General features: G+C 43.2%; 1 protein-coding gene across 1 annotated transcript in view; it reads right to left on the bottom strand.

Moving 5' to 3' along the window:
- Positions 1-24,128, bottom strand: part of ttll10 (tubulin tyrosine ligase-like family, member 10) — a gene marked incomplete at its 3' end in the record, with an annotated part of 48,649 nt that extends 24,521 nt beyond the window's left edge. Inside the window, exons 1-5 of the mRNA XM_083639222.1 lie at positions 24,015-24,128; positions 23,693-23,843; positions 22,517-22,635; positions 22,130-22,250; positions 17,925-18,010 (exon numbers count right to left, since the gene is read on the bottom strand). Coding sequence (XP_083495348.1) covers positions 17,925-18,010; positions 22,130-22,250; positions 22,517-22,635; positions 23,693-23,843; positions 24,015-24,042 — 505 coding nt within the window. The 5' untranslated portion in view covers positions 24,043-24,128. The remainder of the gene's footprint in view (positions 1-17,924; positions 18,011-22,129; positions 22,251-22,516; positions 22,636-23,692; positions 23,844-24,014) is intronic.
- Positions 24,129-26,793: the final 2,665 nt, after the last annotated feature.

Below are 26,793 nucleotides of genomic sequence, written 5' to 3'. Positions count from 1 at the left end.
ACACAAGTTTAGGTTTTGAACTATCCATTCCACATAAAATGCAGTCGTTTTAGAATCAGTAAATAAGTGTATCTTGTTTAATAAAAGTCCTTGTTGTCCAGTCCCCCCTTACGTGCCTGCCTAGGTGTGAAAAGCTTCTCCAACTTTGAGGGTTGTTATCTCTAAATGTGGCTTTTAGGAGTGTGAACATTCAAATAAGCATATCTCCCTTCATTCTTTTCAGATTACAATGTATGACATAATTTGAGAGTTTACAATCAGAAATGTCATAATCTGTAAAAAAATAAACAAATTAACTCCGCCTACATGTGGGTCGAAATACCAGCAGCTGTCACATATATATCGTACAGCCCACAAAGTATGTATGCCCCCACCCATAATGTTTAAATTTGTTACCTGACCTTGGACACAGATCGCCCTCTTTAAGGTCACCATCCGCACATGTCCAACTAGATAGTCAGCCAAGGGGTAATCATCAGAAAGTTCACAGATCTCGACAAGAGCAGTTTCTCGTGTGGGAGATGAAGTCAGCTCATAGGCTCTGTAGTGCTCTGTATACCACCCACACAGAACTTTCAAAATGAAAAACAACTTCTGGTGCAAAATACACATTTGATGAATTTCCCCAAATTCAGGTAGTCCACCTTCATCCCCATGGACAACTATCATCCCTGTTCTGTAGTTTATCCCCTTGCTCCAAACATCTTTTGCGAGCTGGATTTCCGATAGGTCAGGATATCTGTGCTTAATAGCTTGAGCGATGTCCTCCTTCAAAATATCTAGTGGGACTATAGATACATTTGAGACATCCAGTGTTGGTTTATCAAGACTTGGAGATGACAAGTGGTACCCAATCATTAGTTGATGTTTCACAGCCAGCGAGAGGGCCACATTTTTAAAGCAACTGGTGTGTCGAATGGCCTGTTTAAAGTAACTGTGCTTTGCCTCAAACCTGATCGTCCAAAGCCCCACAAGAGGACCATACAATCTAATCATTTGAGGGTAATGTTCCAAGTAGTGGTGTTTGGGCAGCAGTCTAGACTGAGGAAAAAGCTCTTGATATCTTTGTCTGTGCTCAGAGATTTTGGCATCTAGGTATCCAATGGACTCATCATCGTGGACTGGGGCAACCACAAGCTCAAGGATCTCTTTTAAGTCCATTAGCACCAGCCATGCTGGATCATGCTCAGGAATCTGGGGCCCAATAAGAAATGGAAGCAATCGTAGCAAGCTCCAATTTTCATGGGCATTACCACCTATGGTTTTCCTCTTTGAGAGATCTTGTGGCAAAACATGTGGCTTATTAGTCTTATCCGTCCACTTGTAGGGGAAATGCAGAATGGAATTGTTAATGTCCGCCACAGTGATGTATTTCTTTGATATTAGTAATGTGAGACACTTTGCAAGTTCGACAGGTACAATCCCTTCAAAGATATCATGGGCAATGTCAGGGGGGTAGCCAGTAAGGACATCAAAATGAGAAAGTGCTTTAGTCAAGGGACAAGATTTTTTCACTCCAAAACAGCTAGTGCCACTCTCTTCAGCTGATCTGACATGAGCTTCATGAAGCTCTTTCCTTCTGAGGCTAAAAGCCCCTGATCTCACCTCTTGCAACTGGAAGTCTACACTTTTTGCAGTACAAATCCGACAAACATAAGGGCCTATGAAACTTTCAACAAAGCCTGCAATCCCGTGAGCCCCCAGATTGTCGGCTGCAACAGTTTGAATTGTACCTTTTATCGATTTTCCTAAGTGATGTACGAAAATGCCATCTTGTTCCAATAAACGAATATCATTTAGCAGTGGCTCTAAAACTTTTGCATACCCATAGGTCTTAACGTGATTTGATTTGCACAAAATGGCTAAGTAAATTGAAGACAATGAGGAATGAGAGCCTGGGGGAAGGTTACTGAGCACCCAATACACGCCACAGAGCTTGTGTTTCTTACGGGAAGTCCCAAGAGGGTTGCATAGCTCATAGTCATCCACGTATAAACCAATAGATATTCTCAAGTCCTCTCCTGAAAGGAAACTGTTTTGCTTAAAATGTTGGCCGTCCCTGAAAGACCTATAGAGTCCTTTTTCGTTCTCCGCTTCCCCTTGCGTTCTGTGAGTACCAACTATCTTGTCCAAAACATCTTTCCTATTCAAAAGCACTTGCAGGGATTTAAGAATAGGAACATACTGAAAGGTTTTATTTTCTTTATCATCCAAAATGTACTCGACTGGTTCCACAACATTAAATTTAGCCTTATAGTACTGCTTACGTAGATGGGTAGAACTCAATGGACCACCCTTCTGTATAGCTTTATGTATAGGGTTCACTGTGCACAAAGTAGCTGTTATTTCCTCTATGATAGATCTGTCAACCTGGAGATTGTGCTTCTGAAAAATGTCACCTAAAACATTATCAATGAAGGGACTAGAAACAGAACCATTTAGGTGGTGAAGCTCTTGTAAAAAATCATTGATTGCTGTACCTGGTACATGGGAAAAATGTTCTAGCTTCAACAAAGCAGCTGCAAAGCTGTGTTCTATGATATTTGGAAGGTCCGTTGTGGCATCTGTATTAGAATCTGGTTGTGCATCACTGGATGCCTCGCCTAAATCATCATCTGAAGCGTGTTCGCTGGACTCTTGAGAAGCTACTGTGGTAGATGTCACAATATCTGGTTTGAAATCTGCTAGTGAATGAGAATTATGTTTTCTAGCCTTGTGAGATTTTAAAGTTCCAGAGATACACGTTTGAAAATTGCAATCCAAAAACATGCAAGTAACTATTTCATTTTTCTTCAGGTGTGCATATATGTGAGCCCAATAATCCTTTTCTGACGCAATATCTTTACAAAGACAAATATGACAACTAAACAGACAGCTCCCCGATTGTCTCTGACTGGTTTGTGTAATGTGAGATCTATTTAGATGACTTCGAAGAGCATTCCAGGTTCTAAAAGAGCAAGGACAGCTTGAATATGCACATGGATAACGTCTATTTTGCCCATAATGGCCATGGGTCACGCGATAATGCTTCAATAGTTGGGACCTACTTGATACAGCTATTCCACAGGCCTTACACTGCCACATTCACACCAACATTATCTGAAACAGAAGACATGCTACAATTAGCCAACAATATAGTAAGTAAATAACGTCAAAAGCAGTTCTACTTGTATTATTATTATTGTGATTTCCAAAGATTTCCTGCATATATGAAACTATTCAAAATGTGTGTGGGCATATTTGTGAAGCATAATGAATAGCTGTTTTTGCAAATGTATTACAGGGTTTCTCCCAATAGAAAACTATTGTTTTCTGATATTTTCTTTTCACTCTTTAATTTAGGTAGTAGTGCATAGATTTGCTCCACCCATCATTGCTCAGTGCGTGCTCTTGCTCCATTTCAGTCTCTCGCTTTGACCAGGAAGGAACACTCTGTGCCGTTTGTCCCTGTATCTTATTGTTAAATTACTAGCCTTTAACATTACACAAGCCATTTTAGCTGCATCCATCAGCTATATCGAAGTCGATCGGACAAACGGTTCTCGAGAAAAAGTTTTTTGTGTTGCCAGTAGGTGGCGCTATACCAAAGAGCACGGAACTAAGCACTGCACTCCATCAGGTCCCACTAAGTGCACTCCCCAAGTTTGAAGTCGATCGGACAAACGCTTCTTGAGATAAACCACTTTGTGTTGCCAGTAGGTGGCGCTATGCCAAAAAGCATGAAATTCAGCACTGCACTCCATCAGTTCCCACTAAGTGCACTCCCCAAGTTTGAAGTCAATCGGAAGAACGGTTCTCGAGATAAACAGCTTTTTGTTTTTGCCAATAGGTGGCGCTATGCCAAAGAGCACGAAATTCAGCACTGCACTCCATCAGTTCCCACTAAGTGCACTCCCCAAGTTCGAAGTCGATCGGACAAACCGTTCAAGATAAACAGCTTTTTGTTTTTGCCACTAGGTGGCACTATTCCTAGTTTGTTGGTCATGATTGTTGGTTCTATGTCACGCCCGTGGAGACAATCTTTCTCAAAAGAAACTTAACATTAGCGACACATCTGGAGACTTTTTCGGACATGGGATTAACAAGCAAGCAACAGTAAACAGACAATGACTGAATGCTGGTAAGTCCTCCCTCCCTCCCGCTAGCATTGATGTTAGCTGACTTTTCGCTGTTGAAAAAAGGCACATTTCCAGAGATGGCGTGCAGTGACAACAGAATGCACACGCAGGCTTAGTTAACACATTGAGTGCCAAGGACGTCTGTGCACGTCCTAAAAAAAAGTAACGAGGAGTGCCAAGGACGTCTGTGGACGTCCTAAAATCATAATTCATATTATTCCATAATTCTGCTGTTTAAGGTCGTACCCAGCCAGTGAGCATGAATCCCTTCAAGGGATCACACGGCGCCACCTTAAACATCTACACGGGAGCTGCGCCACCCACCTCAGATCCTTTACTTTGTGCAGGAGAAAGCGAGAAAGCCGTGATCAAAGGGGAAACCGATGCATGCTGCAGCCAGAGCCATATAGATTGCTCTGTCTGCAGCTGACAGTTGGCTGCATCCGCGCCCACAACTGAGCTCTTCTGCTTCTGTCTATCTGTCTGCATATAGTTTCTCCACACGATTCCCTGCCAGAAAGGCAGCACCCGAAGCCGAACGGCCAAACCTTTTCCTTCAGTCCCGTAACTCCCGTTTGCCATTTCCTTGTTGCGCTGGGATCCGGGCAAAAACGGAGGCTGAAAACAGACTGTGTGCGTGTGGGGAGGAGCCCGCAGCTCAGGGATGGGGAGGGGGGGAGAGAGGCGTGGTGCACGCAGGCTGCACAGAACCACACCACGCCACCACATCAGAAAACACCAGCCAGAGTCAGTGAATGCGCTTGAAATTAGAGTGCAAAAAGTATTCATAAAAGTGACTTTATCTTGAAAAGTAAAAAAAGACAGCAGAAAACCCTTGAAAGTGCTCTTCTTTCAGAGGCTGTCATTTCATAATGGAACTGTCTAGAAACAAAATTTCTTCTTTGGAAGAAGCAGGAGTGTCCAATGTTTCATTGGAGTCCAGCCCTGTCAATATAGCCCTAATAGAAAAAATTCTATAGCTGTTTTCAACTGAATGGAAGTGAATCTGGCACAGGCTCCAGACAATTTTACTGAAGCGCTGTGGCACTCAATGTGTTAAGGGTCTTACCTACATGTGTATGAGGAGGGCATAATGTGTGTTCATAAGATGCATAGCGTTAACTAACATTATACCATGGTCTGGGTGAATACTCGATTCGGATTGGCTGCAAGGTGTCCATTAAAAAGTGATAATGTACAGTTGATAAAGTCGTTCAGCCAAATGGTCTGTTCACCATTCATATCAATGCGCCATAGATTCAACAGAGTTATCAAGAGAGCAGTTTGAGCTCTATAGTCCCGTTAAAGTTGAGAAAAAAATTTAGTCGGTCAAAGTAAGTATTTAAATCACCCCTGTGTGCTCAGTTTATCAAAAATAACTCTTATTTACAATTTTGATTTTTGTTTCGGAGATTTCCCTCCCCTGACAGAAGCCGGCTCTGAGCCATTAAGTGACGCGCGCGTGCAAGCTGAGCGGGGGCGAGCCCGGCCATTTGAGCTTTATACCACCGTTAACGCTTAATATGGCACTTTTATAAGTTTAGAAAAAAAAATAGTCAGTCAAAGGAACTATTTAGATTACCCCTGAGTGCTCAGTTTATTAAAATAACGGCTATTTAGAAATCAGATTTTCGTTCTGGTCAGCTGACAGAAGCCGGGCTCTCAGCTGTCAACTGTCAAACCCTCTCTTTACAACTTACAGCAACCAGCAGCCAGGCACTCTGGGAGAGCGTGCGCTGCCTCTTATCACTGATACAAATCAAGTCAAAGAGGAAAAAGATGAGATCAACAAAAAGAAAACGACGAAATGGGGAGTTAACAGCAACACACTGAGAGACGTCCTTGTACAAAACATACCTGGACTCAAACATACTGAAAGCAGATGGTTTTCACTCTACTCCTGCCTCGCGCCATTTACGTCTTATAAGACCCGCAGACGTTAACGCAATTCCCTGGAATGCAAGTTTAAACGACCCAGTTACATGGCGTTGCATTCTTAGATTTTGCCGTTTTATTTTGTATGTTGTTAAATAGGCTACAATTGGCCAAATTATTAGTTAGCTTGACTCTAGAAGAATTGTGCCATTTGTTTTTCTTCCATAGCGCAAACAAACCCCAACAAGAACTGGTCAAAACCAGGTTTGTGTGTTTGCTTGTATTGATGGGTAAATGAATGGTTGAAGCTGAAGCCATTACAGTCCCCCCCCCCCCCCCCCCCCCCGGCTGGACCGTCCCGCATTCCTTATTTCCATTTCAAGAAGTTGGCAACCCTAGCTTGGGTGGACTAGGTGGACTTTTCCCTGCTCCTTCTACTCCTTTGAGTCTGGTGCGTGCGTGGACTTGAGTAAAAAAGAAAACAATGACAAAAGCACAGCGTCGTCCAAATGACGGACAATATTGCCGTAAAGAGTGTGATTTGCAACACGATATAAACAATACACCTTCTTAAACGAAATACAAAACACATCAAATGAAGTACTCTATTGGTATCGGTATCCCATTAAGGGTACTAGTATTGGTACTACTTACTGGTATCATTTTTATTTTAAATTAATGTAAACAATACCCAACCCAATCCTAAAAAAGAAAAATACACCAGAGAGAGGGAGCAACAGAGCAACAGAGAGTGGAGCAATTTGGGGCTTAGCGAATCAATGCACAATTACTGAAATACAAATACTGTTTTGCATAAATGTAACTCCACATCTCCAAATTCCAAGTTATCATGTGTTTAGGGCCATATGACAAAATTGAAAATAACTGAAAATTAAAATGTAATTTGATTTGATTTATTGTGGATTATAAAAGACAACACAATCCAAGGGATAAAACATGTGAAAGTGTCTGTAAAACATGGAATATTGCAGAATGTTCCATAATTTAGCTGAATTTGATAAAGGTAGGCCTAATTATCACAATAATAAGTAGATCTAATGATCGTAGCTAATATTTAGCTATACTAAATGATTTCATAATTGTAAAATACGCATAGAGAAATGATTCAGTTTTCGATTCGGGTGTTTTGATAGGCGGGTCGGTCTTGCGTGGGACCCTTACAGCACCTCACAACTTAAGTTTTCACCTTGAGAAATGTCCCAGAGGCTGTCTCAGAGAGTCAAGTCATCAAAAGAAAACAAATGTTCCTAACCCCTAAATTAAAATTATAAATGGAAAAAACAGAATTCGGGGGAAAATAACAGATTTTGTGTTGTGTTATGTGTTTAAGTTAGAGTTCCATTTGTAAACCTAGATTTGTGACTCCACCTGTTTTCAATATTGCAGAAAGTATAGAGCCCTACTACCGGCATGGGGCAGCCTCCACTGTTACAAGCTATGACACTAAGGCCCAATTCCAATCCGCCCCCTAAACACTCAAGCCCTGTTCCCTCACTCCCTCTTCTAATGGCCGCCATCTGAAAGTGGTTGAGTCATCAAGTGTGGAAGGGATCCACATTGGATAAATAGGAGGTTTGGGACAGCAGAGCCCTTTGCACTTGACAAGATGATGTTGACTCGTGGCAGGTTTGGGGCTCGCTATATATTGTTTATTGTCAAGACACCTAAAGCGTTTGAGGGATAGACTCCCTGATGAGTCTGTTCTCATCCAGGATCTGGCTCTACATAGTGGACAACAGGTAATTTAAAAATAAATGTACCGTATACTGCAACATCTGCAATCTGCAACATGTGTAATTATAATTAAAATAAGCGTAATAATGACATGTCACCCAACATTATACACAATGTCAATACTGTACAATACAGATTCGGTAAAACTATTTATCATTCATCAAAAAAGTTGTGTATTGCAATTGTAAAAGAAATGATCGATGATTATACTCGGATTGTGTAAAATAACTACCGTAAATTCCGGACTATAAGCCGCGGCTTTTTTCCCGTTTTTTGGCCTTTTTTGCCCCCTGCGGCTTATATAACGGTGCGTCTTATCTATGGATTTTTTCCAAAAAAAAAAAAAAATCTCTCTTTTTTAGCACTCTTTCTAACTATAAATCCACTTCTGTTTTAATTTCCTCTCTTGCCCTCTTTTAACAACATAACATAACATAACACAACACAGGTAAGCAGAAAGAAAAAGACGAAGCAATCACGCCATGAATGAGGAAATGACTCACCTGCTGGAGGCTGGAGATACACGCTTGGGCTAAACTTTTACTCCGTGAAACACTATCGATTAAGTCCGACATCGCTCAGAGGTTTTGAGCAGCTTGAAAACAAGTTTGAAAACGTGCAGAAGTCCATCCACTCACTCACTAAAGAAACTAAGGCAACCGTGAACAGAGTTTATAATGCGGAAAAGCGCATCCGCGCACTGGAGGACAAAAACAACACAGTGAGTCCGAAAATGGATAAAATGCAAAATCGAAACCCTGCACACGCAGGTTGATGACTTAATCAGCAGGAGTAAAAGAAATAACATTCGCCTGATCAATGTAAAAGAGGAGCTGAGATTGGTGACATGGACGCTTTTGTGGCAAAATCCTGTGTTACATCCTGGACCTGAAGGAAGGCGAGAAACCACCAGAGGTGGACAGGGCACACCGGGCGCCTCGGCCACGTCCAGACCCCGGCCTGCCACCGAGGGCCATCTTCATCTGCCTACTCCGCTGGCCCGACCGTCAACTCATCCTCCAGGCTGCGGGGAAGAAGCCCCTCACCTGGGAGGGTACGCGCTTTTTCGTCCCGCAGGACCTCTCCGCGTTGGTGCAACAGAAACGCGCAACATACAACAGCATCATCGAGTCAATGGATATCGCTTTGGCGTACTGTACCCAGCGAGACTCGTCATAACCAGACCGGACTATCTTTAGCACTCTTTCTAACTATAAATCCACTTCTGTTTTAATTTCCTCTCTTGCCCTCTTTTCACCACACCGCGGACACTGTGTGCCCAGCGGCGGAACAAGAGCTCAAAGTGAAACTGCCGAATATCTTTTGAGTTGGACTGGTCAATAGTACTGTGAGTAACTAAAATAAAAAAATAAAAAACGGAATTCTCTCTTCTTTAGCACTCTTTCTAACTATAAATCCACTTCTGTTTTAATTTCCTCTCTTGCCCTCTTTTCACCACACCGCGGACACTGTGTGCACTGTAAAAAAAACAAAAAATACCACAATGTGTGATTTTGTCTGGGGATTAGTGACCTGACTTTTGTTTTGTTGAAATGTTAATAAATGGGAGCTTCCCCAAACAGCCATCCATTCCCGACAATCCCCTCTGTGCACGAAGCCTTACATATGGTAATTAAACATCAAAACACCCGCGGCTTATAGACCGGTGCGGCTTATAGAAGAAAAAAATAGTCACCTTTGAAGGTGCGGCTTATAGACCGGTGCGTCTTATAGTCCGGAATTTACGGTACTTGCATTCCTATGATATAATATTTTTGTCTACTCTGAAATCCCTATTAATGTAATGTTTCATTGTCAATTAAGGCATTCCAGCGCACTCGCAAACACCGCGTTCGTTTCGCGCGTGTGTTCTTTTATTTTTTTGACAGAGATTTGCAGTCTTCCCCGTTTTATACGTCACAACGCTATGCATTGTGGGCAATTCTCTTTCCGTAAGTGGCCACAGCTGCACCCTTACGGTAAGGGGGCAGAAAGGGCTCACTCTGAGCCCTCATTCACTTTGCGATTTCAGTGTGGGACATCCCTAAGCCCTCACTCCCTTCACGTGAACGCGCTTCTAAGGGCTTGAGTCAGTAAGGGGGGCGGATTGGAATTGGGCCTAAAACACCAGCTCTGCCTTTGGACCCGCCTCCTTCACTGCCTGATGTTGTGGTGGCAAAACTTTATATTTGTGGTAAACACTTGAACCATTTATACTCCATGCAGGCTACCACAGATAATTTCAGTCATTCAGGTAATGGGATCCTTTAATGTCTATATACACAATAAGAAAACGTCTGATTTGTGTGGGATGTGAATTAGGCTAAGCGATCAGTTTTTTATATTATGTATGGGAAACACATATCTTAGCCAAAGCCGCCCTCTAGAGGCCATCTGACCAAGCAACAGATGATACGCTTATTAGTCTGGTGATTCATGATGAACCTCACATCTGATGGGTGGATATTTGTGGCACAAATTTCTACAGGATAGGGTTTGAAAATGGGGTATAGCCTATCTCATAACTAAAACTATTATTGGCTAAATGTAGCCTACTCTACACATTTGTAAATGCCTGTTTCAAATGCATACGCCTAAACATTTACTGTAGTTGAATGATTGTCATTGACACCCAAACCATGGCTGCTCAGGTATTAATAGGGATGCACGATATATCGGAAACTAATAGACCACACCAACACTGGCAAGCTTCGTAATGTATAGCACTGTTGAAACCTAGGCTGTCACTAAATTAGCATTAGTTAACAGCAAGGAACTTCTATATTAACGATTGACAGCTGCAGAATAAGTTCTATAAAACGTGTTTATAAATAATTAGCTAGAGGAAACCTTTTTTACAGGTGGAAGACCCCCCAAAATAGACTGTCTTATATACTGGTGTGTCTAATTTATCAGGGTTTATGGTACTTTCCATTGGAATATAATCTTTGATTATATGAACAAACAAAAAATATACTCACCAAAACAAATGAGCCTGAGGGAGGGAGTGTGTGGGATGGTTATCTGTAACAACATACAAAATCAAAAGGCATCATGATGAATCGTAGAATCAAACTGTTGACAGGTGAATCATAATCTAATTGCGAGGCCAGTGAAAATTCACAGCCCGAGTATTTAAGGTCACTTGTACAGTAATTCTCAACCATTTCCATATTAGGATTTAATTTAGCAGGTCTATGCATTAGGGCCACAGACCCCCATTTGATGGGGGACTGCCCCCTAGTCCGATACCTCACGAGTCCGATACCTCACGAGTCCGACACCTCATGGTTTTGGGTTAGGGTCTGGGGGAGGTTAGGTTTAGGCGTGGGGGTGGGAGAGGTTAGGTTTTGGGTTAGGGTCTGGGGGAGGTTAGGTTTAGGCGTGGGGGTGGGAGAGGTTAGGTTTTGGGTTAGGGTCTGGGGGAAGTTAGCCTCTTTTTTCGGACTCGTGAGGTGTCGGACTCGTGAGGTATCGGACTCGTGCCATGGCACCATTTGATGATGATATTGTGTCTCTCTGACCCAAATTTCTAAATATTTTTAAGCGGGGCTGTGCACATACAATGCGGTTTTGGAGCTGCCAGCGTCTTTCTGCAAATCATTCTCTATGTAAGGACCCGCTTAGCACACTCCTCTTTCAAGGAACACACCTGGCTTTTAAACGCTGGTGGCATCTAGTTTTTTTGACAGAGCGCTCTAGGCGTTTAAAGCTGAAAAAAGTTGAACATTTGGAGGAAAAGCGTGCTGCTCATCTTTTCACTCCTCCTACCTCTCCTCCTCCAAGAGCAATCCTCAACCTCTGCTACTGCCAGAATTGGCAATAATCTGGCTTTCATCTTTACAGTCAATAACATCAAACAGACAAAACCAGCTGGCTCCTGTCCAAAGTTTGTGATGAGTTCATTCACTATAATAAAATACATTTGTTGGACGACTGGATAATAGCTTTTGTTTTTTTGTGTTTTATTTATTAATCTTAATGAGTCTGCAAACCCGAACCCAATTAATTAATTCTATAAGGAGTGGTGTGCAGCACTGAATAGTTAGATAATTATTTAAAAAATTTTTTTTTATTTAAAATAAAGATTTTGTTTGCTAAAAGTTATGCAATAATATGTTATGTATTTACGAAATGATTAGGCTACATCTCTCTTTTTTCAATAGGCTACATTTTGACTGGGCCAGTAAATATTCTATAAGGCCGGAATTCTGGAATGTTGCTCCATTGGCCGGCCAGAAAAAATGGTAGCGGAACAATCCCTGCGTTGTATGTGCACCTAAGGCTGCATTTACATTGCACTTGGAATGTAAAGTGCAACTTTTTTGCTGGAATGTTTTCACACAAGTTTGTGAAAGCAAAATAAATAGCCTATCAAATAAACGGGCTGCATCCAAGGATCCCCCCCCCCCCCCCTAAAATAAAATTAATTATCATCTTAATTCAAGATGTGTTATTTGGAGACAACTTGATTTTGAAAATAGCACTGTTTGGATAAAGAATCTTCTGTGCATTGGGAGATGAATTTCAGGAGGCATTTTGAACAAAATTGGACTTACGGTGTTTGAATAAAGCCTTCATATGGTTGGAACGGGAGCGAGACACGCTGCAGTCAGCCAATCAGCAGAGTACAGCCTCTGGAAATGGGCGAGGACACACACACAGCATTTTCAATCATGTGCGACTCACGAGAGGCAATATCCCATGTGTCCACTTAAGATTACAGTCACATTGGGCCATGTCTGATTCATATCAGACTTATTTCAACACACAACACATTCAGAAGAATCTGATGAAGGTCTCTGGACCGAAACGTTATTCTGTTAAATGAACATTTTGCATTTGGAGAGCAGTGGGGACGTGTCAGAGCCTTAAAGGTATTCTGAGAATACCATGAATTCTCAGATTGAAAAAAAATAAAATAATAATAATAATAATAATAATAATAATAATAATAAAAAAATGTATCTATGTGGGTCTTATCTGTGATTGTATAGTGTTAAAACTTGTTTTTTGTACATGCAGGCCACATTTGAGTGGTTTCTGCTGGGAAAGCATTTCAACCAATCAGATATTTTCTACGGACTAGTGTCTGGGGAGAATATCTTCTATCCAAGGGATAGAAGATATTGATAGAATCTGATAGAATTCACTGACCAATGAATGAAAGCATATGTGTCGATTGACAATTGACTCAACCAATCATATTTGAGTTTGTAGTCAATGGGCGTATTCTTTCATGCTCAGGGGTATTCTAGCTGACCTCGGTGCTCATGTGACTTGAGGCGGAGCTATTGCCTTTGGTGTGAGATGCGGGGATTTCCACACAGCGAGCTGGTTCAGCACAGTATTGAATAAGAATTTGATAGATTGTTTGGTCGAAACATTAATGAAATAAACTGAACAGGATGTTCAGCTTATGTGAAACAAGATCTTGAAAAACTAATTCATGCTTTCATTTCTAGCAGGCTAGACTACTGCAACAGTCTTTTCAATGGTCTTCCCAAAAAAGCTGTTAAACAACTTCAGCTCATTCAGAATGCGGCTGCTAGAGTTCTAACAAGAACCAAGAAAGCTGAACACATTACACCAGTTCTCAAATCCCTGCATTGGCTGCCAGTAAATCTTAGAATAGACTTTAAAATTCTGCTAATAGTTTACAAATCTCTCAACGGGTCAGGCCCACACTACATCTCTGAAATGCTTCTACACTATGAACCATCCAGATCCCTGAGATCTTCAGGCACTGGTCTACTAATTGTCCCAAGGACCAAATCTAAACATGGTGAAGCCGCGTTCTCCCACTATGCCTCTCATAACTGGAACAAACTCCCTGAACACATTAGATCTGCCCCTACTCTGCCTATTTTTAAATCCAAGCTAAAGACCTTTATGTTTACTCTTGCTTTTAACTGCTACTAAACTACTGCCTCTCTCGGCCTGTAATTTTAAAAAGATTTTTCCTGTACATTTCCAACAAATGGACTGTACATGTAATAATAATACTGAAGAGTGCCTTGTAACTTATTTAAAACAGAAATAATGTTTCATGTTTGTTAATTTGAGTATATATTTTAACTAAAACTGTCGGCTGTGTTTTTTATGTGTTTTTTATATGTGCATTGCTTTGCTGCTTGTTTTTTCGATTATTTTTTTGTAAAGCACCTTGAATTGCCTTTGTGTATGAAAGGTGCTATATAAATAAAATTTGACTTGACTTGACTTGACTTGACCTTATATTTTAAAAAATGACATCACCATGACTTTGTGATTAAAATATTAACAGTGATATCAGCAACTATCAAAATGCACACAGACCCACAAATCTATATGAGTAACAGGAAGCCTACCGTTTCTGCCTGATAAAACAGTCTGTCTGGGTCACCCTATAAATGAACAGACACAATGTCTGATATTAAAACAACCATCTGAATTTAGACAGAATTTGTGTGTGTGTGTGTGTGTGTGTGTGTGTGTGTGTGTGTGTGTGTGTGTGAGAGTGTGTGAGTGAGTGAGTGAGAGAGAGAGATACTATGAAATAACTTACAGCAGACTAACCCTTTGTATTTGAGATGTCTGTCTCTCTGATCACTCACACACACACACTGTGTGCCAGACAGCCCCAGCCGCCCCGTGTCAAGCAAGGCCACGGGGAGGGACCGCAGCGTCCGGTCGGATTGGCCATCCAGAGTCAGAGATGCTCAATGCGCGCCCGCCGCCACGCAACCTCTCCCCGGGGGGAGAGAGAGACGTGACGTGACGGACGGACGCGGCCTCGAGCCAGGCCGATGCAGTGGGGGATACCCTCTGCACCCGGCGAGACGTGTGTGTGCGTGCATGCGTGTGTGGAAGAGCTAATTTGGCCTGTGAAATGGCGCTGCAGTGCATCCATTGTGCACTCTTTCTCTCTCCCTCTACACGTGGTGTATGTGTGTGTGTGTATGTGTGTGTTTGAGTGAGTAAGCACTAGGGCACGTAGAGAACGCTCGCGCAATGGACGCACATTGCAGGCCCTTTCACAGGCTAAATTAGCGCTTCCACAGCGGAAGCTACACACGGTACGGTAGGCTACAGACGGCCCACACCAGAGTGGACTGACACGAGAGTGGACTGACAGTGCCCGAAGACTAGACAGCTTAACAGTGAATTGGCGGCGTGCGTGGCAGCGTGGACCACTTGACTGAGCCGTGGGCCATGGCTGTGCTACATCGAGTTTATGTGATTAAAATATGAAAAGTAACATATCAACAAGTATCACATCGCACATAATATGGCCCCATTATTATCACAAATCGAATTAAACAGGCAAACTTACCTTGCAACCAAGATATGTGCAACTCAAGCTCCAAAAATGCCGCCAGCCACCTGCTCTTCCCAGTGCACCACGCTGCTAAAACCGGAACCAGATCTGTCTCGTGCAAATGCGCATGCGCATTCAATAAGGCTCTGCTTGATTACTTTTGGTTGAAGTGTAATGTGATTTGAACAGTTCATCAAGAGATGATCAAAAGTCTTTCAGGTGAATCTAATCAGTTTAAGCTTAATTTCAAACTTGCCAATGTGATTGAAACAGTTCAGCACATAGTGATCAAATGGGTTCCAGGTGAATCTAATCAGCTTGACCTTAATTTTTTACTGCCAAGTTTATGTTGAAAGAGATTCAAACATTTTATCAAAAGATGATCAAATTGCTTGCAAAGGAAATGAATTAGCTTAACCTTACCTTGAAGGAGTACAATCATGTTCCAAGCTCAAACATTAATTAATCACATTGAACACATGAGATCGAGTTTAGTATATCTGTGAGAGGCAAGTTCCCGTTTTTTCAGTGTATATGAAGTAGGGATGCACCGATTGCCATTTTCTTGGCCGATTCCGATTTCCGATTTTTGAATAGTCTGACTTGCCGATACCGATTTTTGCCGATTCCGATTTTTTTTTCTAAAAACAACAATTGACAGCTTACACAAACGTTTTTGTAACTTTGTTTAAAAATTAAGATTCATAGAACAATTCTTACATCTAATGGGGATCCAAATAAACAAATAAACAATTCTTATCATTTGCATGAAGTAGGACCTTCTCACTCAAACACTCAAAATAAAACTGTTCCAGGTTAGGCTACTGGACAGAGCTTTTTTGTGCCAATACAATGAATACAAAAATTTAATTAAATCCAATAGCCTATATCCCACAGCTATCATGCATTTACTTTTCCAAAAGAAAACAGGTGCAACAGAACATCAAAATGATCCATGGACAAGGAGTTTATAGACTGGCTCCAGACCAGTCCTCTTGAGTAGAGGGGAAATGAGTTTATGAGTTACAGTAACGATCTTCAGTCTGAATATCAGGCGGAGTTTACACACAGTCCGAAGTTTGGTATGCGTATTTTTATCTGCCATCCGAAAAAATATCGTCACGCACAGAAAACGTTGCACACTTGTGAGTCCGATGCATTTTTATTATTATGTCCGTCGTTCTCATGTCGTTCTATTTGCAATACGAAACAAATAGTCTCTCCTGTATCCACGTCACGTTACAACATGACTTGACAGGCTGAGGCAGCAGCGCTGATGTGGAATGGAAAAGCAGGTCGGGGAATGGTTATCATACTGGACACAATGCTCGCGTTTACCTCGCCAAGCCGGCTGTGCGCGGTGGCGGGTTGCTGGAGCACCGCTTCCCGGGGAGAGAGGGGCCAGTGAGGTGAAGCGAGCCGCTCTGACTGGACTCCAGCCGAGCGGGACTCGGCCGCATCTCTGTCTCCACGGCTTATTTTCGACTTGCATGTGTGACAAACTGCGAGCTTTGTCTACTTCACTGACGGTGAAAAAAATCCACAACGAGGAAGGTATGCTGGCGTGTGTGGTGTGGTGGCTGGGTGCCTGTCTCGGTGCTTTGGGGTGCGCGCACGTCTTGTGAAAATCGGCTCACAGAATCGGCTATTTAGAGTGACCGGAACAGATCACCGATCGAGGCCGATCACGTGAAAATCGGCCATTTCCGGTCACGTGCCGATCGATCGGTGCATCCCTAATATGAAGAGTTCATTGGCAAAAACAAGCATCCCCGTTTGGATTTTTTTATCATTTTATTTTATATATTGATGACCTGATCTGGTGACATCATTGACCATATACAGTATGGAGTTGGAGCAAGAGAGGAGCAATATCCCTTCATGTAGCGTAGCCGGCCCTCTTGTTTACCCTTCGGGGGTCCTGACGCACAATAGACAGCTAACAATCTGCCTGACGAAAAAAATGATGAGTGAGTCCATATTTTCTATAACAATATAATTGTTCGGTAGGGCCCAGAGCAAATATTTGCACCGGGGCCCATGGCAATGACGTTACGCCACTGACGAGAAGTGTAGCGCTGTTTTACCGTGGATCATTTGTGGGGGGCTTTGCTGTACTGAAAAACACACCAAATAGCAGGTGGCACGGTCAAACCAGATACTGTATTTTTTATCCAAGTAATATTCATACTGGTTTAAATAAACAATTTGATACTATTTCCAATCTTTCCTGAGCAAGATTCTTGTGCAAAAAGAATGAAATACAGGTCCCATATAGATGCCAGGCGAGGGTCTGGCTACATAATTTGTAAATAAACGCCCCGGCTATTAATGGAAGTTTTACGGTAGTTGGTTTAAGGCCTAAACATGGTCGTCCGTCAGAGCCTCGCCCCGCCCTCCCCGTAGGACGGCGGGTGGAGCGGCGTCCTACGGGAAGGGGGCCCCGGGGGCTGCTTGAAAATGTGACTTCACGGCGACGATACGTGCGTGACGTCAGCTGCAGGAGAGTTGTGATTGGCCGTTGCCCTGGCTCATCGTCGTAAAGTCGCCTTTCAAAGCATGATGTTAGATTATAACGAACTAGTTGTGTGGCTTAGCCTTCCCAAATGTTGAGGGTCGTTTTTTAGAATTTAATACATAGAATTGGGAACGTTACATTAAATTTCATTCAGACTGCCTGGCACACAATCTCCGCCATTTTCCCACGGAGCTTCCACAGGAGGAGGGAGGGTGGGAGGAGGGAGGGCGTAGTGGCGTCCTAGCATGTAGGGCTCGCTGGCGCCGCCAGACGGCGAGACGGCTCCAATTCGAGGTGGACGGACGACCATGTTTAGGCCTTTAGGGGACGGCTGGCAATGCTGTGTGGGCATTTTTACCTTCCTGATGTGCAAAAAAAGCCTCCCTCTCTTCCCTTACATCCATGCGGAAGGTAGCGGGAATGAACTCCTCCATTCTCAGCCTCCTGTAGAGTACAATAAGTACAGGATGATCAAAATATGGCCTCCAACAGTCTCGGAGAGATGCTGTTGTGTTGCTGTAGTGAGGCCAGGCCTGTATGTGAGAGGCCTGTATGTGAGAGACCTGTATGTGAAAGACCTGTATGTGAGATACCTGTATGTGAGAGACCTGTATGTGAGAGACCTGTATGTGAGAGACCTGTAGAGGCCTGTATGTGAAAGACCTGTATGTGAGAGACCTGTATGTGAGAGACCTGTAGAGGCCTGTATGTGAGAGACCTGTATGTGAAAGACCTGTATGTGAGAGACCTGTATGTGAGAGACCTGTATGTGAGAGACCTGTATGTGAGAGACCTGTATGTGAGAGACCTATATGTGAGAGACCTGTATGTGAGAGACCTGTATGTGAGAGGCCTGTATGTGAGAGACCTGTATGTGAGAGACCTGTATGTGAGAGACCTGTATGTGAGAGACCTGTATGTGAGAGACCTGTAGAGGCCTGTATGTGAGAGACCTGTAGAGGCCTGTATGTGAGAGACCTGTATGTGAGAGACCTGTATGTGAGAGACCTGTATGTGAGAGACCTGTATGTGAGAGACCTGTATGTGAGAGGCCTGTATGTGAGAGACCTGTAGAGGCCTGTATGTGAGAGACCTGTATGTGAGAGACCTGTATGTGAAAGACCTGTATGTGAAAGACCTGTATGTGAGAGACCTGTATGTGAGAGACCTGTAGAGGCCTGTATGTGAGAGACCTGTATGTGAGAGACCTGTATGTGAGAGACCTGTAGAGGTCTGTATGTGAGAGACCTGTATGTGAGAGACCTGTATGTGAGAGACCTGTATGTGAGAGACCTGTATGTGAAAGACCTGTATGTGAGAGACCTGTATGTGAGAGACCTGTATGTGAGAGACCTGTAGAGGCCTGTATGTGAGAGACCTGTATGTGAAAGACCTGTATGTGAGAGACCTGTATGTGAGAGACCTGTATGTGAAAGACCTGTATGTGAGAGACCTGTATGTGAGAGGCCTGTATGTGAGATAGGGCTGTCACTTTTTCCCAAAATAAAGTTCGAACAAACTTTAACACATTCACTGCCGTTGACGAGATATCTCGTCTTAAATTTTTTTTTTTTTTTTTGACGGTGGGACGTCGATCAACCCCTTTTACATCTCATATTAAAATATGGGAGGTATTGAATGTGTATAATCTATTTTACCGACCCACTAAGTGGCGACAGTGCTCTCCAGACGAGAGAAAGCCAAGCAAAAACAGCCGCGTGAGGAAGCCATTCTCATGAAAATGGATTGGCGAAAACGCTTTCGCTTTCGCGCAGGGAGCTGGCGGTGGGGGATTGCAAATTTGCATAATAGATTACGGGTGGAACACACTTTGAAACATGCAGCATAAATAAGACCAGAATCGCAAAAGCTTCATCAAAGCTCTCAACCGAAACCCCAAGAAACGAGCGAGCCCATCCAGACTCGCCCAAAGAGCGGCCGCCAGCAGACAGGCACAGCAGCAGCAGCAACTCGCTTGTGACACGCCCGCTGCAGAGCCAGGGAGGCAGGAGGAGAACACACATGGAGGGAGGAGTTTGAAGGAGAGGGGGGTTTCCTGCTGTTATGGAGGAAATTACTGTTCAAAACTATTGTTTAGATGTCTGACGTCTTACTGATGCCAAAAATGAATGGTTAAAGTGACTGTTCTATCGAATTTCACAAAAAGGCATTTTTCTCAGCTTAAATTTTCAGACGCTGAAACCATGCTGTATTCAAGTGCTAATGCCTACATAACTACTAACTCTACAAACTAACTCTTTTAGACAGAGAAAGCACACATTCTATTAGTTCTTTTGAGATATTTTGTGTTCACAAAATCTTAGCAGAAAATAATCCTCGGCTGTTGAAAGATGAGCCAGAATCACCAAAAAAACCCGTTGGCAGAAGCTACCTACAGTAAAAAAAAAAACGGCTGGCAGTGAATGTGTTAATTGCCCGAAATTCGTTCGAATATATTCGAAGTTTTTTGGTTAATTAAATTTTTTTTTTTTTTTTTTTCCCCCCCCCAGTCCAGGCCACCGGGCATCAGCCCGACATGTTAGCTTGGATGCTCACAGTCACAACACTGCCTCACAAACTTGGCTGCATCCAACTCAAGACAACTTTTCAGACCCTGGAGACAATCTTTCTCAGAAGAGACTAACGCGACAAATCTGGAGACTTTTTCTGACATGGGATTAACATTACCAGCAAGCAGCAGTTGGTTAATTTTGGTTCATAAAAAAAAAAAAAAAAAAAAACGAACAGTCAATTTACATATCGAACACGAACCCCTCCCCCACATTCGAAGTTGCATTCGAATTTCGAATGAAAAGTGACAGCCCTAATGTGAGAGGCCTGTATGTGAGAGACCTGTATGTGAGAGACCTGTATGTGAGAGACCTGTAGAGGCCTGTATGTGAGAGACCTGTATGTGAGAGACCTGTAGAGGCCTGTATGTGAGAGACCTGTATGTGAGAGACCTGTATGTGAGAGACCTGTAGAGGCCTGTATGTGAGAGACCTGTATGTGAGAGACCTGTATGTGAGAGACCTGTAGAGGCCTGTATGTGAGAGACCTGTATGTGAGAGACCTGTAGAGGCCTGTATGTGAGAGACCTGTATGTGAGAGACCTGTATGTGAGAGACCTGTATGTGAGAGACCTGTAGAGACCTGTATGTGAGAGACCTGTATGTGAGAGACCTGTATGTGAGAGACCTGTATGTGAGAGACCTGTAGAGGCCTGTATGTGAGAGACCTGTATGTGAGAGACCTGTAGAGGCCTGTATGTGAGAGACCTGTATGTGAGAGACCTGTAGAGGCCTGTATGTGAGAGACCTGTATGTGAGAGACCTGTAGAGGCCTGTATGTGAGAGACCTGTATGTGAGAGACCTGTATGTGAGAGACCTGTATGTGAGAGACCTGTATGTGAGAGACCTGTAGAGACCTGTATGTGAGAGACCTGTATGTGAGAGACCTGTATGTGAGAGACCTGTATGTGAGAGACCTGTAGAGACCTGTATGTGAGAGACCTGTACGTGAGAGACCTGTATGTGAGAGACCTGTATGTGAGAGACCTGTATGTGAGAGACCTGTATGTGAGAGACCTGTATGTGAGAGACCTGTATGTGTGCAGTAGATTGGGGGTGTAATTTGAGTCTATGGTATCTATGGTTCTTTACTACAGTACAACGCGTGCATGAAAGCAGGTCACATCATTAAAACAAAAGTAACACGGAAGTACAAAAAACTGTAGTTCCTCGATTGGCCACTTGAGGCTGCTTGCAAAAGGTAGTCATTCCCCATAGACCCCCATGTTACAATGTTTTGCTTTTGAGAAGACAAGTGAGAAGGGGTCATAATGCCTCAACCTAGAACCGATGCAATGGAAAAAACTATTCCCATTGGAATAGGTTGCCATACTTAATTAATTTGTTAAATTTGCAAGTATTTTGTAAATTATGGTCATATGTAGCCTAGAGAGAGAGAGTTTTATGTGGTTTGAATGTGTGTTTGATTTTGTTTTGTTTTGTTTTGTAGTGTTATGTTTTTATTTTATTATTATAATGTTTTGTGTGTGTGGGGGGGAGTTGATTAGATTATTGTAATTGTATTAATGTATGCATATATGTGATATGTGAAACTATGTGTATACTTTTATCTTTTTTTACATAAAAGTATACGCATCCTTGCCCTGTACAAAGGATGTGTAATTGGCTCATTTTAAGACACATTTCAGAAAAATCGCTCTTCACGATGTCAATAGAGCAATGGCCTTTGTGCCCTGTCATGACATTTACCATGTGGCCTTGTGCCCTAAAAAATACACAACGCCGAAGGTCAAATGGCCACGGCCATAAAACAAGGAAATTCCCACCCTGATACACATTCTTTCACATATATGCAGCATACATACTGGTGGACCCCGGGAAGAGTAGCTGTTACCTCGGTAACAACTCATGGGGATACAAACAAATAAACAAATAAACAAACAAATAATGGGAATTATTTTCTTTTTTTTATATGCACAACCTATATGTATCAGGACAAAAAGTCAGTGCAAGTCAGTCACACAGTCTCACCTCAGTCCTCGGCCGTGGTTGACTTTACTACTGACTCGCTCATATTCTCTCAGACTGCTGAGGAGGCCGATCTTGGTGGTGAGCACCTTGTTGTTGGGTATCTGGTACACCAGCTGTTCACCTGGACTCACCATGGAGGGGATGTAACAAACCTCTTATTCAATCACGCAATCTTTCATTTAGCTCTATAAGTGTATCATGAATCAATATTTTGCAGTGCAGATGTTAAAGATCCACCTTTCTTTTAACCAGCAGTACCTTAGGCTACGTAATTATAGTTGTAATGCACAGTGTATTAAATATAGTAGTACATACAGTATCCGGATTGTGTACTGTAATTAGTATAATAATTGTGGGGTGGGTATAATGTATAGCATTACTGAGTACCTTCTCTGAAGTGGTAGTAGCTGGCTGCTGACTTGGTCTCACACCACTTGAGTTTGAAGTCCTCCCTGTGCTTGTTGTGAATCCTCTTCCAGCCTCTGCTCTCACAGTAACTGCTCACTCTAAAGGACAGAAGATATCTTACAGAAACGTCTCACTCTAAAGGACAGAAGATATCTTACAGAAACGTCTCACTCTAAAGGACAGAAGATATCTTACAGAAACGTCTCACTCTAAAGGACAGAAGAGATCTTACAGAAACGTCTCACTCTAAAGGACATAAGATATCTTACAGAAACGTCTCACTCTAAAGGACAGAAGATATCTTACAGAAACGTCTCACTCTAAAGGACAGAAGAGATCTTACAGAAACGTCTCACTCTAAAGGACATAAGATATCTTACAGAAACGTCTCACTCTAAAGGACAGAAGATATCTTACAGAAACGTCTCACTCTAAAGGACAGAAGAGATCTTACAGAAACGTCTCACTCTAAAGGACAGAAGAGATCTTACAGAAACTTGTCACTCTAAAGGACAGAACAGGTCCTAAAGCTGTCACAGTAAGGCCAAGTGGAGGTCAAGGAAAACACTCATGACACAGTTATACACATATTTAACAGTGTAATGACACTTGATGACATGACACAGTTATAAACGTATTTAACAGTGTCATGACACATGATGACATGACACAGTTATAACATGTTAAACATATTTAACAGTGTAAGGTCAAGGAAAATATTAATGGCACCATTATAAACTCATTTGAAAATTGCACTTAATGACATGTCATGTTTATGACAGGTTATGTTGTGTTGGTTATGTCAAGTTGTCATAACGAAGTCATCTCAAACAATGTCAACTTTGGATTAACAACAACATCATTTACGGAATGACACTTAATGACAACAGTCATAAGCATTCATAACAGCTCCTTCATGTTCATGACAGGTGTCATGTCATGGTTATGACAGTATCATGTCAGTTGTCATATGCACCCTCAAGTAAAGTGTTTGCAAAAGAGAAACATTTTGGAGGATTCAATCACCTTTTTCAAATATGGAATGAAAAATCCTATCTGACAACCTGACAACCTGACGACCTGATGACCTGATGACCTGATGACCTGATGACCTGATGACCTGATGACATGGACATGGACATGACTTGGACTCACATCGCAGCCCCATTGGCTCCTCCAAAGAAATAGAAGGGCCCAGGGCCCCGGGGGTCCTCTCCCTGCTGCTCCCTCTCCCTGTCTGGGCAGGAGCGAGCCACCAGCCCCCTGGGGAAGGACCTCCTGATGGGGCACTTCACCAGGCACAGGCCTGACACACACACACACACACACACACACACACACACACACACACACACACACAAGCACGCACCCAGAATTGTTTGCCAGAATTGTATTTGGTCATTGTATTGTGATCACAGATCAAGCTGAGTTGTGTTGGGTGGTGGTTGGATCATGAAAAACAGAAAGGCCGTCCCACCTGTCCCTACACACACCTGGCCCTCCATCTTGGCTCTGGCCCTCCATCTTGGCTCTGGCCCTCCATCTTGGCTCTGGTTGACTCTCCTCTGCACCTCGTCCTCCTGGACCTGCTGCAGCCCTGCTTCCCATGCAGTGGTGGGTAGAGTCAACACAAATGCTACTCGAACTAGAAGTACAGTTACTTTATAATAATATTTACTCAAGTAGAAGTACAGTTACTTTATAATAATATTTACTCAAGTAGAAGTACAGTTACTTTATAATAATATTTACTCAAGTAGAAGTACAGTTTCTTAAAAGTCTCTTCAAACAGAGGCGTTGGCTCCCACCGCCGTCTGTACTAACTGCAGGGGAAACTCGGTCAAGATGGAAAGGGAAACTCCAGTGAAAATAATCAGCTCTGATTGGACTAATGAGCCTTTAGGCGGGACATCCGCTCATTAGTCCAATCAGAGTCCAATAGTTCCCAACGGATATAAGGTGGGTACATCTGCTGAAGGCGGGCACATCCACTAGTTTCTCCAATCACGTCATCATGTGTCGTGATTGATAGGATATCATGGAACTTCCTCTGGTCTGAATCGTTTTTTCTTTTGGCCTGAACTACAGACTGGAGCTTGTGTGTGTGTGTGTGTGTGTGTGTGTGTGTGTGTGTGTGTGTGTGTGTGTGTGTGTGTGTGTGTGTGTGTGTGTGTGTGTGTGTGTGTGTGTGTGTGTGTGTGTGTGTAGGTGTGTAGGTGTGTGTGCTCACCTCTCTCCCTGTGTGTGTGTGTGTTCATCTCTCTCCCTCTGCGTGTGTGTGTATGCGTGTGTGTATTCATCTCGCTCCCTCTGCGTGTGTGTGTGTGTGTGTTCATCTCTCTCCCTCTGTGTGTGTGTGTGTGTGTGTGTGTGTGCATGTCTCATTGCCTTTCAAATAGACTCATCAAGTTGCAGACTGGGGGGGGGTGTACACACACTACTCGCTACTCTACCTATTAATGGCCCGAGGTAACTGAATAAAAGTACATCCATTTTATTTAATGTACTTGAGTAAAAGTAAAACATATTCAGTAAAAAACTACAAGTACAATTCATCAAATAAAATAAAATACTCAAATACATGTAACTGAGTAAATGTACTTGAGTGCTACCCACCTCCGCCTTCCCGTGTCCCTCCCTGGGTGCCGTCACTGTGCTTAGCGGAGCGAGGGTCTTCTCCTGTTGCCCGGTCCTCGTCCTCGTCCTCGTCCCCTCCTGGTGCCTCCAGCCCTGCGCTCTCCTCTGCTTGGCCCTCCTCACGCAGGCAGGGCTCAACCCAATCCTCCTGACATGACATCACCTACACTGCTGACCCACATCGTCTGGGCAGGAGAGGACTGTTCCAACAGGCAGGGCCCATCGGCGCGGAGAGGAGAGAAGAGGAGAGGGGCGGACCTGCATGGGTGTCCGGTGACCCTGTAGTCAAGTGGAGAGCAGATTTAGATGTTTTCCCTCTGAGTCAGGTGTGCACTTGAGATTCACTGGAGTGTGATAGGACGAGCAGGGCACAGAAGAGGCACAGGTGAGCAGGGCACAGGTGAGCAGGGCACAGAAGAGGCACAGGTGAGCAGGGCACAGGTGAGCAGGGCACAGGTGAGCACGGCTATTCAGTTCTGTACGTGTTCGGCAGTATTGCATGAACCTCCCAAGATGCATTGCTGCATTGAAGCATTGGTTTTCTTTCACCCATTATGGCAAATGTAATAGCTAGTAGCAACATAACAGGCTGTAATATTTATCAATGTAGGGAGTGGACAATGAAGGGCTGGGTATCCATACTCGAGCGAAACCCAGTCAAATTACCGAGTATCGAAACGTCTCTAGTAAAACGATACCTGCATTCGATCCTTTTTCGACACAGATCTAGAACAGAAAAGACTATTTGTATGGCTTAAGTTTGCTTGCAGCTAAAATCACCGCAAGCGTTCTTTGCTTTAGTGCAACGTGTGATTGGCTCACTAGCGCAGCAGCTACAGTACTACACACACACACACACACACACAAACACACACACACACACACACACACACACACACACAACCCGTACAGCAAGGGCAGTGTACACTACAGTATGTGACAGAGTTGGCGGCTCAGCAAGTAGAGGGAAAAAAGGTATCAAATGAAGTACTCTACTGGTATCGGTATCACATTAAGGGTACTGTTATTGGTACTGGTATCGTAATTCTTTACCTACGATGCATTGGCAATTTTTCACCCATCATGGCAAATGTAGCTAGTAGCAAAGTAGCAGGTTGTAACATTGATCAATGCTAAGAGACATTTGAAAATAGTCAGTAGAACACAAAGTAGATGGAAATGTGCTTTGCATGTGCACGCAAGAGGTGACCTCTGACCTTATCCGTAGCTCCACCTTTAGAACCAAAGGGCTATACGTCCGACTTCAGTGACCTCCACACATGGACGGTCAGAATCCACGAGAAACTACGGGGCCCGTTCCTCTTCCACCATGTGCAGCAGGCCCAGAGACACAAACCGAGACAAGGACTGAAGAGAGGAGCTGGGCAGAGGGCTGTGTGTGTGTGTGTGTGCAGTTTAGCCTGTATAGCTGGATTTAGCCATTGTCTATCACATTGCATGTAAGCAGTATACGCAAACCTACTAGTCCAGTGTCAACAATTGCTGGTTGCCGGGGTAACGGGCCCCGTAGCAACAGTTGCCACTTCTAGATTGAATCTTGCCACAACAGCAGCACTCGACAAACTAGTCAAGGACAGGCTCTGTGTCCCACAGGCAGG

The sequence above is a fragment of the Poromitra crassiceps genome (genome assembly GCF_964638095.1).
Source record: "Poromitra crassiceps genome assembly, chromosome: 6".
Classification (NCBI taxonomy): Eukaryota; Metazoa; Chordata; class Actinopteri; order Beryciformes; family Melamphaidae; genus Poromitra; species Poromitra crassiceps.
Note: the sequence above shows the minus strand (reverse complement) of the source record. Positions and strands in the feature narration are given on the sequence as shown.